At 45.2% G+C, this 12,771-nt stretch overlaps 1 protein-coding gene across 2 annotated transcripts in view; it reads left to right on the top strand.

The window, feature by feature from the left end:
* Positions 1-12,771, top strand: part of Slc25a12 (solute carrier family 25 member 12) — an 81,633-nt gene that overhangs the window by 45,090 nt on the left and 23,772 nt on the right. For both annotated transcript variants that reach the window (XM_028885739.2, XM_028885740.2), the window contains 4 exons: positions 6,738-6,884; positions 10,118-10,256; positions 10,868-10,961; positions 12,660-12,744. In XM_028885739.2, coding sequence (XP_028741572.1) covers positions 6,738-6,884; positions 10,118-10,256; positions 10,868-10,961; positions 12,660-12,744 — 465 coding nt within the window. The remainder of the gene's footprint in view (positions 1-6,737; positions 6,885-10,117; positions 10,257-10,867; positions 10,962-12,659; positions 12,745-12,771) is intronic.

Here is a 12,771-nt window from a genome sequence, read left to right as displayed (position 1 = left end):
GCACGTCCTTCCATTTATTCAAATACTCAACTTAGAGTATCCCTGCTTCATCTTCCCACTTGAGCTGTGTTTGGTTGAATTCTAACTATGTGAGATGAGGGGTTCTTTTACCTCTCACTGCCAAGCACACACTTGGACGTTTTCCACGCTCATTCTTTCTTTCTTTTCTTTTCCTTTGGTTTTTTCTTTTTCTTTTTCTTTTTTCTTTTTCTTTTTTTTTTTTTTTTTTTTGCTTCTTTATTTTTTCAGGATAGGGTTTCTCTGTGTAGCTCTGGCTGTCCTGGAACTCACTCTGTAGACCAGGCTGGCCTTGAACTCATGGAGATCTGCTTGCCTCGGCCTCCACCCTCATCCTTTCTATAGTTGTATCCTCTGACCTCCTCATGTACACACACACACACACACACACACACACACACACACACACAGAGAGACAGACACATATCCACTAAATAAATAAATGCAAAACAATGTAGGATGCACATAGGCTACATGGAAGGGATATTGAAAGTATGTGGGGGCACACTCGTAGGCTGTCTACAAACAGTGGACCACTTAGCTCTTGGTGTCCACGGGGAGAGGACCAGTAGGGTTGGGTCCTAGAACCAAACACCTCACAGATACTGAGGGACACCTCTAATTAATGACTGGAATTATTCATTTGTTTAGGATCTCCAGGCTTCGTTGACTTGTCTACTTAGTAATGGTAACTCATCCTGTCATTACTGGCAATCTTGAATCTTAAAATCTCTGTTGTGCATTTAAAACCGGGAGGTTATCAGTAAGATGAATCAATTTCATATTAGTGGGACTCTCCAGCAGCCTTCCACCTGAAACAAAAATTGAGGGCCAGGTGTGTGTGGCCCAGTGCTTGGCATGCATGAGGCCTTGGGATTGATTCCTAGTACAGCTGAGGATAAAGAAAATACGGGAGGGGGAGGATAAATTTTCACATAAAATAGAAAACAAACCCTTTAAAAGTAGATAGTTTACTGACTCTTAGTACATTAATGGTATTTTGCAACCTCTGTCTTATCCCACACATTTTCATTACCCCAAAGAACAGCCCGCACCTTTTAGAAGTCACTTCCCGTCAATATTTCTCTCCCAGCTTCTGGGAACTACCAATCTGCCTTTTGTTTTTAATGGCTGTAACAATCCTAGACAATTCATACCAATGGGATTGTATGACAGGACTTTTTGTGTGTCTTTTTCCTCCACTTAACATAGTATTTTAAAGAATTTTCCATATTAGGCCAAATGTGGTAGCACACACCTTCAGTCCAGCATACAGAAGGCAGAGACAGGCAGATCTCTTGAGTTTGAGGCCAGTCCGGTCTATACAGAGAGTTCTAAGTGAGCCAGGGATACATAGTGAGACCCTGTTTCAAAAAAAGAATTAGCCATATTGGGAGCGGGCTTGTAGTTCAGTGGTAGAGTGCTCACCTAGCGTACGTGAAGCCCTAGGTTCAATGACCTGTACTGCAAAAGACAACCACTGGGCCTTTAGCTGGATGTAATGGTTCACACCTGTAATCTTAACACTTGGGAGGCTGAGGCAGGGGGATCAGGAGTTCAAACATGCATTTATATCACACTTGGCCATATGAGAAGACCTTGTCTTAAGAAAGAAAGAAAGAAACCGAACGACGAAAGAACTATCCGTATTTGATCATGTAGTAATACTCTATTTCTCTCTTTTTTTTTTAACCTAATAACCTTCATGGTATAACTCACTATATTTTTGTCCATTCATGAGTTGTTCTGACCTTCTGGTTCTTGTGCGCAGTAGCTCCTACAGACATTCATATTCAAATGTTGGTTAGATTACCTATTTTCAGTTCTTTTGTGTATACACCTAGGAGTAGAATTGCAGTCTTCCAATCCTCTGTATTAAATCCTCTGGTGTCCCTCTGTCCCTTTTCTTTTGTGGTGATGGACATTGTGCGTGCTAGACAAGTGCTCTCAGGGAGCTGTGTCCTGGCCCCTGGGTTTGACAGTCTGAGGAGCCACTTGAGTGTTGTCTATGGTAGTGGCACCGTGTCCTGGTGCCCTCGCAGTCTGGAGGTGAAGCTGAGCTTGCCGCATGGCTGCTGCTCTGTGCTAACCATCACCCCTTCATCCTGGAGATCCCAGGGTGTTTGCCCTTCTGCTACACCGCGTCTCCTGTTCCCTGGGTTTCATCCTCCCTTAATAATGGTTTACTTCTTTTTGATGGAATGTGTCCTGGATTAGCTCTCTGGGAAAACTAAAATAAAGAATGTTGAGACTTTTCTCGTATGGAAAAGGCTCTTATTCCATCCTAAATAGTTTGACTGGATATTGGCTTTTAAAGCATTTCTTCTGTGCTTTCTGCCTTGTGGTGTTGATGCTGAGAAGCCCAGGGCCATTCTCATTTCAGATTTCTCTTGCACTCTGGAGGGTTTTAGGATTCTCTCTCCCTGCCTGTCCCCCCTATCTCATTAACGGTGGTTGGTTTCTTGACTGGTTGCTCCCAGGTTTTGATCTCTTATTCAAGAAATTGAAATAAGGGCATACACAGATTGCAGTCTCAAAGAAACTTTATTCGGGAGCAGAGTGATAGTACAGATGAGAATAGACGGAAGGAAGTACATGAAGTTGAGCAGTGACCGCCCGAGTGAGAGATTCATCACAGGCCCTAGGTGATTGCCCGAGACTTCTTTTATGGGGTCTAAAGGAAAGAGGGACTTGCTGCTAAGGGGTGTAATTTGGTCAGTTCTCTATTTTAATTGACCAATTTGAGTTATAAACCTTTATTGCCCGTCTTTCTTCCCACAATGCACCTGATTTTAATCATATGCATACCCAAGTATACATAGACATAAGATGGTAAATAGCAGGGCCAGCAAGATGGCTCAGTGAGTATAGGGACTTGCCACCAAGTCTGATGAACTGAACTCATGACAGAAGGAGGGAACTAACTACCATAAATTGTCCTCTGACACATCCACATGCATATCCTGGTGTGCCCCCCCCCCCATTTTAGAAAGTAATATTTTTAATTGAAAAATAATTAAAGATAGTAAATGGAGGTTTTCTTAAAAGCTCACTCAGAGGACATTATTTGCCTTGTTGCCCACGTAGCAAGACAAGTTCATGCTGGATTGGCTCCCCCCACCCTCCTACAGCGTATAACTGGGAATGCATTTGAATAGAAATTACCTGTGTTTGATTGCTATTGGGGGAGAGTAACTTTCCTATTATTTGGAGGAGGGCGCATATACAGCTTGATACAGGTGGGGGTCCTGGGTTGCACAGGTTACCAGGTGCGTTGTTAGGAAAGGTTGTGTGCATGGCCCATACCAAGTAGAGCCATTTCCTATGCTGGCCTGCCTTGCCTTCTTGATGATGAGTTTATTTTATTTATTGATGTGAGTTCACTTATAATCATTTGACTGGGCATTTGATAGACTCTCATGAGAAAATTTCATTCCGTGACTTTTCCCCCTCTTTTGCATTTCTCTTTTAGTTTCCATTCTATTTCCTTCTGGCTCTTTAGAGTTTTTGTTTTGTTTTTGTTTTTCGAGACAGGGTTTCTCTGTGTAGCTTTGCACCTTTCCTGGAAATCACTTGGTAGACCAGGCTGGCCTTGAACTCACAGAGATCCACCTGGCTCTGCCTCCCAAGTGCTGGGATTAAAGGCGTGCGCCACCACCGCCCGGCTTTTTTTTTTTTTTCTTCTAAGATTTACCATTCTAATGTACAATGCTGTGGTAAGGCCACTTCATTGGAATCCCTGGTGTCTCTGTGTTAAAGCCATTTGGATTAGGGAATGAGATCATCTGCACACACCTTTAATCCCAGCACTCGGGAGGCAAAGGCAGGGGATCTCTGTGAGTTCAAGGCCAGTCTGGTCTCCAAAGCGAGTTCCAGGAAAGGCGCAAAGCTACACAGAGAAACCCTGTCTCGAAAAACAAAAAAAGAGAAAAGAAATGGTTTCCTGGCTGTGTGGTGGTGGCACACACCTTTAATTCCAGTGATTAGAAGACAGAGGCAAGGGTATCTCTGTGAGTTCAAGGCCAGCCTATTGTAGGACAGCCAGTACTACACAAAGAAACCCTGTCTCAAACAAACAAACAAACAAACAGAAAAGAAAAGAAATGGTTCCCTGGGCTGTGGAGCTGGCTCTGTATGTAGAGTTCTTGTGCACAAATGTGAGAATCAGTTCAATCGCCAGCACCCACACCACAAAGAAGAGGGGGCATGTTTATGTAGTTGGATACCTGTAATCCCAGGGCTGTGTGAGGCAGAGACAGGAGGATCACTGGAACCTGATGGCTGCCAGCCTGGCTCCAGGTTCAGTGAGAGACTCTGTCTGAATGGAATAAGGTGCAGAGTGATAGAGCTGGTCACCTGATATCACACACACACACACACACACACACACACACACACACACACACACACACACAAAGCAGTTACCTGCCTATTCTATCAGCCATCAGCCCAGCCTCTGCCCTTTACTAACCCCAGAGAATACTTAAAAGTTGACTGTCGGTCTGGAGAGTTCAACAGAGGAACCAGAGGCTGATGGAAGCCAGTGCAGAACAGGAGCCTGAGAGAAGAAAACAAACTGCAAGTCTGTATCCATAGCAACTGTTGAGGGCTCCAGGCCTCTTCCCTACTCAGCAACCAGAGTATAAGAAACCAAGTCTCTCTTTCTTTAAATTTATTTATTTTTAGTCTATGTGCATTGGTGTTTTGTCTGCTATGTCCATGTGAGAGTGTTGGGTCTCCTAGAACTGGAGTTACAGACAGTTGTGAGCCACCATGTGGGTGCTGGGAATTGAACCTGGGTCCTCTGGAAGAGTAGTCAGTGCTCTTAACCACTAAGCCACCTCTCCAGCCCAGAAACCAAGTCTCTTATTCAAAGTCTCTGTAGTTAAGGCTGACTTTGAACTGCTCATCCTTCAACCTCCACCTCTGGAGTGTTGGGATTACAGATGTGGCTATAGATTTTGCAGTTCTAACGGGATCCCAGCCTTTATTTGATTCCCATATCACCTGCAGAGCTGTCTGGAGCTCTTGACCCGTTGAAAGATTGAGAAAGTTTGACATACTTGTCTTTAGCTCATCACCCTGCTGAGAATTTTCAAATTTTTATTGTGAAATCTCACACCCATAGAGAAAACCATATAAAACAAACATATAGCATGATGAATTATGAAACAAATACTTGCTAAACTAATTTTAATGACTTGAATTACTGTTGAGATATCAAAGTCCATGGAAAAATATAATTAAAACCAGATGTTATGCTTTCAGGCCATAGTGGCGCACGCCTTAAATCCCAATACTCAGGAAGGAGAGGCAGGTGGATCTCTGAGTGAGTTTGAGGCCAGCCTGGTTTATAGAGTGAGTTCCAGGACAGTCAGGGCTATACAGAGACACCTTGTCTCAGAAAAAAAAAAAACAACAACAAAAAAAAAAAAAAAAAAAGATGTTGTGGTGCACGCCATAACCCCAGTACTTGGGAGGTGAAGGCAGAAGAATCAGGGGTTCAAGGCCAGCTTTGACTACACAGAGAGTTCAAACCCAGTCTAGGCTATATGAATGAGACTATGTTTTTTTGTTTTTGTTTTTAAAAAAGATATACACACATGTAAAAAAATAAATAAAAAGGGCGAGAATTCAACAAAACATTTTATCTGTCTATCCATCCATCCATCTATCCATCCATTTGTGATTGCTAGGAGTGAAACTTGGGTCTCGTGTATGACAGGTAAACTTTCTACCAGTGAGTCCCCCAGCCCCACAAAGTATTTTGAATATCAGAAGAGGTAAGGCAGTGCTTTGGTTAATGAACGGCATGGCGACGATAGTGTTTAGTCTTACCTTTGGATAATATTTAAATATGACCAGTTTCTAGCTGCATGGAACATCTGAAAACACATCATGTGTTGAACCAGCACATCCATTTGGATTACATCAGGGATGCCCAAGACAGAAAGGCTCTGGCTTTGTGTCATATCCTGGGGTTCATTTTCCTCATCTTATTGATACTGCTTGTTACAACACTTAGTTTTACAGTAGTTCAAAACATCAGAGAGTTTCTGGATTCTTTTACAGCTGGAGAGTGGCTGTGCCCCAAGTCTGACAGACTGATAATGAGCACAAGCTTGTACAGTTTCCTGAGCCTAACTTCCGGTTCAGAATCAGGAAGTGTTGCATTTGCCAGTTGGTAGAGTTTCATACTGAGTTAATTTTTTTTTTTAATCTTTGAAAAAAAACGGTGTCTGGTGTAGAGAGAAGGAGAGAGGCCGGCTCTGATTGCTTCATTTGAAAGTGAAAAACTGAAAATGAATGTAAACTCTTAATTCAGGAAGTTCTCATGGGTGGCCAGAAAGTAAATCATTGTGTATTGTGGCAGCTGGAAGAAGGCATTAAAACTGCTGTATCTTCTGTTTTCAGTGATGGAAACTTTCCAAGTAAAACCCAAAGGTCCTCCACCGCCCCCGCCCCCCCTCCTAACCCTGCTAGGTTACTGCCAGCTCTGATCCATTCTCTTTCCCCAAGGAATACCATGTATCACGTCCGTCCGTCAGAAAGCCTCCTTGCACAAATCAGAAGCTTAGTTGTGAATTCAGAGCTGCAGATTGCTTCTCTCTGTAGTAAGGACATGCCGGGGAGGGCCATCTCTGCTCCCTTTCTTTACAGAACGTGTGCTTGGGAGATGCTCCCACCATTTTAATGCTCTTTCTCTCTTTCCCCTGCAGGAATTGCAGTTGGAACATGCAAGGCAAGCCTTTGCGCTGAAAGACAAGAGCAAAAGTGGCATGATCTCAGGTCTGGATTTCAGTGACGTCATGGTCACCATCCGGTCCCACATGCTCACTCCTTTTGTGGAGGAGAACTTAGTCTCAGTAAGTAAGAAGACAGGCTTTCACTTTCCATTTCCTGAACTGCTTTGAACCTCTGGGTTCTGGAACGCCTTCTTGTGTCCGCATGGCTCTTAACTAACCAGGCTTTAAATTGTGTGTGTGTGTGTGTGTGTGTGTGGCGGTCTAGTTAGGACACTCCTTCCTCTGTGTGCTGGAGGGATGGTCACTGGCTCATGCCAGAAGGCCTGGAGGAAGTGTGGGGCCGCCAGCCTCTGGAGTCACGGCTCTCTGCCCCTTCGCCTGTACACTCAGAGTGTGTGTCCCAGACACAGGGCTTTTGTTCTGTCAAAGTGCAAATCCATCTCAGGCAATCATGTGGACCCACAGCAAACTCCCTTGCCCAGGGGTGAAACTCTCCTCACTCACCTGTGGTCTTGTCCACACACTGTGCCGTGTGCACGTCTTTGATTACCGCTTGTTTGGGATGGAGGGAAGCCAGGGGGTACTTTGTTGTTTCAGCTGAAGACCATTATCCCGACTTAGACTGGGGTAGAAAGATCAACTCCTGGACTTTCTCTTCAGTGGATTTGAGCATGTCACTCTCCCCTCCACATCTCCCCTCCCTGACAGCCCCTCCCCCACTCCTGTGCCTTCACCTCGTACCCCAACCAAAGATGAAAGGAAAGGCAGAAAAGGAATCAGGGAGGGAAGGAGAGAAGAAAGGAAGAAAATCCAGGGGAAGGATTCACTCAGGGTCAGTTAGGATGGAGGGATCCATTTTGTATTTTCCAACTTGGTTAGATGGCTGTTGCCTCAGTTTACCAAAATACAATCACAATCCTCAGAGGAAAATATTAAGGAATCTGACCCTGTAGTTGATATATTATGGACCCCAATAAACTTATCTGGGGGGTCAGAGAACTGAACAGCCACTATATTAAATGTAGAGGTTAGGCAGTTGTAACACACACCTTTAATCCTAGCATTCTGGAGGCAGAGATCTATCTGGATCTCTGTGAGTTCAAGGCCACACTGGAAACAACCAGAACAGCCAGGCATGGTGACACATGCCTTTTTTTTTTTTTTTTTGGTTTTTCGAGACAGGGTTTCTCTGTGTAGCTTTGCGCCTTTCCTGGAACTCACTTGGTAGCCCAGGCTGGCCTTGAACTCACAGAGATCTGCCTGCCTCTGCCTCCGTAGTGCTGGGATTAAAGGCGTGCACCACCACCGCCCGGCGACACAGGCCTTTAATCCCAGGAATTGATGGCAGGAAGCACAAAGGTATATAAGGCATGAAAACCAGGAACTAGAGGCTTTTTAAGCTTTTAAAGCAGCAGTTCAGCTTAGATCCATTCCAATGAGGACTCAGAGGCTTCCAGTCTGAGGAAACAAGATCAGCTGAGGAACTGGCAAGGTGAAGTTGGATGTGGCTTGTTCTGCTTTTCTGATCTTCCAGCATTCACCCCATACCTGGCTCTGGGTTTGTTTTTATTAATAAGACGTTGGTGCCCAACGTTTGTGGTATGAATTTGTGAAAAGCCACTTGCCTGTGGCCTTGCAGTCCCCAGCTCAGACCCAAGCTGCATGCGGCCGGTTGTGGTGGCGCATGCTGGTAGGATTTGCTTAAGGAGGCAGAGGCAGGAGGATCCCGAGTTCGAGGCGGGCCTGGGAGGCTTGCTGAGGCAAAGCTAGAGTTGGGGCCGGACCACAAACGGCGGCGGCGGCGGGGACCATGGAGGCTGCGGCTGCTGCTCTGAGTTGCCGGCTGCTTCTCATCCTGTTGGTGGTGACAAAGGATTTATGGCTGCATTTGGTATCTATATTGACATTAATAAAAATAAAATCTATATGGGGGCAGAGACATTGCCCATTTTACCTACACTGTAGAAGGTGAAGGATTTATGTCAAAGAGAAACCGGTGCGTCACACTGCTTGTAATGGACTTTTTTTGACTGGGGTTGTTACCTTGGTATTTCTATTAGTATTTCTTTGAGTCTTAGTGACAATTTTCGATCACCTCTGCCTTGTAACTTTGCAGTTAGACTTTTAGAAACTGAACAAACAACACAATCCTTCTCTTTTGGGACCTATGCTAAATGATGGGAGAGGGCTCAGCCTCCAGAGGCCAGGAAGGCTCCTTGCCTGCTCTCCAGTGTGAGTGAGCCCTGTGGCCTGGAACCACCGAGGATGCCACTTAGTAGTGAAGCCCTTGCCAGATCTTCTGTACATTTGGGGAGCTGTATTTTGCATGATGCAGGATCAGAGAGCCACACGAACTAGGTATCTTGTTTTGTTTTGTTCTGAGACAGGGTTTCCTTGTGTAGCCATGGCTGCCCTGGAATTAGCTTTTAAAGACCAGGCTGGGCTTGAACCCAGAGATCCATCTGCCTCTGCCTCCTGGGTGCTGGGATTAAAGGCGTGCGCCACCACCGCCCGGCACCAACTTAGGTATCTTAAGTATAACAATAGCTTTTAAAAAATTGAGGAAAGTTGATGTAATCAAATCATCTCAGGGCTGGAGGTATGGCTCAGTGGTTAAGAGCATTGACTGTTCTTCCATAGGACTTGGGTTCAATTCTCAGCACTCACATGGTGGCTCACAACCACCTGTAACTCCAGTTCAAGGGACCTAATGCCCTCCCTTGGTTTTCTCTGACACCAGGCACACGTGTGGCGTACCACATGCATGTAGTCAAAATTCCAGTATACATAGAACAAAATAATAATTTTAAATGGTCTTAAAATTTAAGGTTACTAAAACTGGAGGTGTGGCTGAGTGGTCGAGTACATGGTAAGTATAGAGGAGGCCTTGGTTTCAATCTACAGCATGAGAAAAATAATGCTTGTTTTGTGTCTATGCATAGGAAAAGTAAATTAACAAGTAGGAAATATCCCTTATATTATTCACTGATATTTTTCCAGGACTAGCAGGCATTGCATAGTTGAGGGTCTTGAAGAATTCTGTTTAAATCGCCAGGTTTTGATCTGCAGTAATTGTATTTGTTGTTTCTGACCTTAGCGGTGGGTGAACCATGAACTCCAGCTTCCAGATGTTGCTTTCTTCTTTAAAACCTAAATTGCGTAGACTTCCCTGAGGGTACAAAGTGCACCGTGCTCTAGTCAGCTAGCCCCTTATATTTATAGGAGGGTAGTTAACTGTTTTAATGACGGAGACTCCTTCGGGTCCACTTTGAGGGAAGAAAAAAAATCAATGCAGAATCCAAACCACGTTTCTTGCTTTTGAGTTTTAAATGTTTTGTGTTGTCCTTTCCCAGGCTGCTGGAGGAAGCACCTCACACCAAGTTAGCTTCTCCTACTTCAACGCGTTCAACTCCTTGCTCAACAACATGGAGCTTGTGCGGAAGATCTACAGCACTTTAGCAGGCACGAGGAAAGATATTGAAGTCACAAAGGGTGAGATTTGAAAACTGACTGGAATATTCGAAATCGCACTTTCCATCAGATAGACGTGAGGTCGGTGTAGGTCTGCCACAAAACAGCCGGAAAGCCCGGTTGCCGCACACATGTGCGTGTTTCACGCATGCGCATGCTTCGTGGGGGCCTCGAACCCCAGGTGCACTTAATGAGATGCCGAGGCCCCGAAGGTCAAAATGCCCTTGACAGATTTGAAAAGAGCCTTGGCCCGGTCTGTCAAACAGGTCAGTGGCAGTGTGGCAGGAGCTTGTTTGTGCTGGGACCCAGTTGCCACAGAGAGAGGAGCAAGCGCCCTCTTTTTGGGTGAGCGGCGAGAGGAGGTTTTGGGAGACCTCTGAACGGCCGCCTTTATCTTGCAACTCTGGGGGCCAGAGTGAAGAAGCAAGAGAAATGAGAACTAGAAAGTGATTGTTTTGTCGTGAGGTTGGTTTATCTGTTTCTGCAGTTTCACCAGTTTTCAGGAATGCAGTTATAAGCAGAACTTGAGTGTTTAAATTTAGTTTTAGATGTGTCGAGTGTGCTAAAATTCCTTTGCTTTCCGTTTATATTAGGCTCTTGAGACACTCACCTTGGTTTCTTTCCTCTTCCAGAGGAATTTGCCCAGAACGCCATACGCTATGGACAAGTTACTCCGCTAGAAATTGATATCCTGTACCAGCTTGCAGACCTATATAACGCTTCGGGGTAAATGTCTGTGATTCATGGTGTTTAGTAAGGGGGGGACGGACCTTTTTAGATGTGACATATGCCATTTCCTTTTACCAACAGCCTTTTCAGTGGATAGGTTCTTAGCAAGAGAAACAGGAGGAGAGAGAAGACAGAGGGCGCGAGAGGCAGAGGGCGGGAGCGAGGGAGCGGAAGCAAAGAGAGCGGGTTGGAGCAGAGAGCCAGGGGAATGGAGGGGGGGGGTTTCAGGGTGAGAGGGAGGAGGGAGAAGGAAGAAACAGAAGAGTAGAGAGTTGGAGAGAGGGAAAAGTCGGGTTTAATGTAGGCTTTCTCAAAGTGTTCTGAATTTAAAGAGATTTGTAGAAATTTGGTTCAGTTTTGTAAATTCATGAATTTAGGCCGAGGTGCATGGAAGAAATGTTGTGGTGAGGAATGTTGTATTCTTTTCGGTTGCCATAAACAATTGTCTTTGTGAAGAGTGTGTGCCTGCCCAATGTGTGTTGGAGAGTATTATTTTCTTAAAGATATGCCTCATATATCATCATGCCTCCTCCAGAGGCAAGCTCAGGTGTTTATGCTTCTGTTTTTTATAAATTAAAAACAAAAAAGTGTGTAGAGGGTATTTAACCTGTAAAGACATGTAAATCCATGGAAAGCCCTCATCCGGACAGGGTTAAAGAGGTGTATGGTCTGTTAAAAACCTGGGTTCCTGTCGGTCACCTGTAGTAGTTCGTTAAGTAATAATATCAGAACTCCTGGGCCTCAAGAGACGGCTCTGCAGTTAAGGATCTCGCTCCTTTTGCAGAGGGCTCAGGTTGGATCCCGGTATCCATTGGGTGGTGCATACCTGCCTGTACCTTCAGCTTGAGGGGATCCAGCGCCCTCTGGTGGCTCCAAAGGGCCCCTGCACGCACGTGTGTGTATATACATACACATGCCAATACACACAACTAGGAATGATTTTTAAGCATCTGGAGACTACGGAAGTTGGATAATATGCATGTGTGATTTGTTGCCTTCTTGCCGTATGAGGCGTTGCTGACTGGAGATGGTTTTTAGTCAGCTGCCTTGTGCAACAGCAGTGTTTGGTGTTTTACATAAGCCGCCAGGCCATGTCTCAGCCATCCGACACTCACACTCACGCTTTTAGACAAATGTTTTGAGCCTTCTTGTAAAAAAAAAAAGGGGGGGGGTTTAAAAGTCCTTCTCAAAACTACATCTGACTTTTTTTTTTTAGCTGTCTCACAGAATGAACTAATTTTTAAGTCAGTTCTGGCACCCATGGCGCTGCATTCATTTGATTCAAAACGCAAGGGCTTTGAGGAGGAATAATGTAAAAGAGAAGAAGGCTCCTTCCTCTCCCATGCCTTCTCTTGAAGGCAGCCAACCGCATTGATCCTTCTTGTTTCTAACTTTCCTTCTGGGACCCTGGGGACTTCGGCATTATGGCGAGGGTTTGTGGCCCTTCGCTTTGGCTGCTAGGGCCTATCACTGGAGTCTCCTTAGATCCCTCCCTCCTCAGTGAGCTCCGGAGGCCTTGCTTTTGTTGTGAATAAGATCCAAAAGCTTATTGTTCTTTTCTCCTCACTAAAATGGTCATAAAAACGTGAACAAGGAAATAGCCCCCTTTGGGAGGAGGAGGGAGGAGGGAGGAGAAAGGTGTGTTCCATGTGAGGGGTCTGTCGGGATCTAACCGTTCTCTTTGCCTCTCTTCAGGCGCTTGACTCTGGCAGACATCGAGAGAATAGCTCCGCTGGCCGAGGGGGCCTTGCCTTACAACCTGGCAGAACTTCAGAGACAGGTATGGGCAGTCCGTGACTACACAAGA

This window comes from Peromyscus leucopus, chromosome 4 (genome assembly GCF_004664715.2).
Source record: "Peromyscus leucopus breed LL Stock chromosome 4, UCI_PerLeu_2.1, whole genome shotgun sequence".
In the NCBI taxonomy this organism is placed as follows: domain Eukaryota; kingdom Metazoa; phylum Chordata; class Mammalia; order Rodentia; family Cricetidae; genus Peromyscus; species Peromyscus leucopus.
The sequence above is the reverse complement of the archived record's forward strand: the minus strand, read 5'-3'. Positions and strand labels throughout refer to the sequence as shown.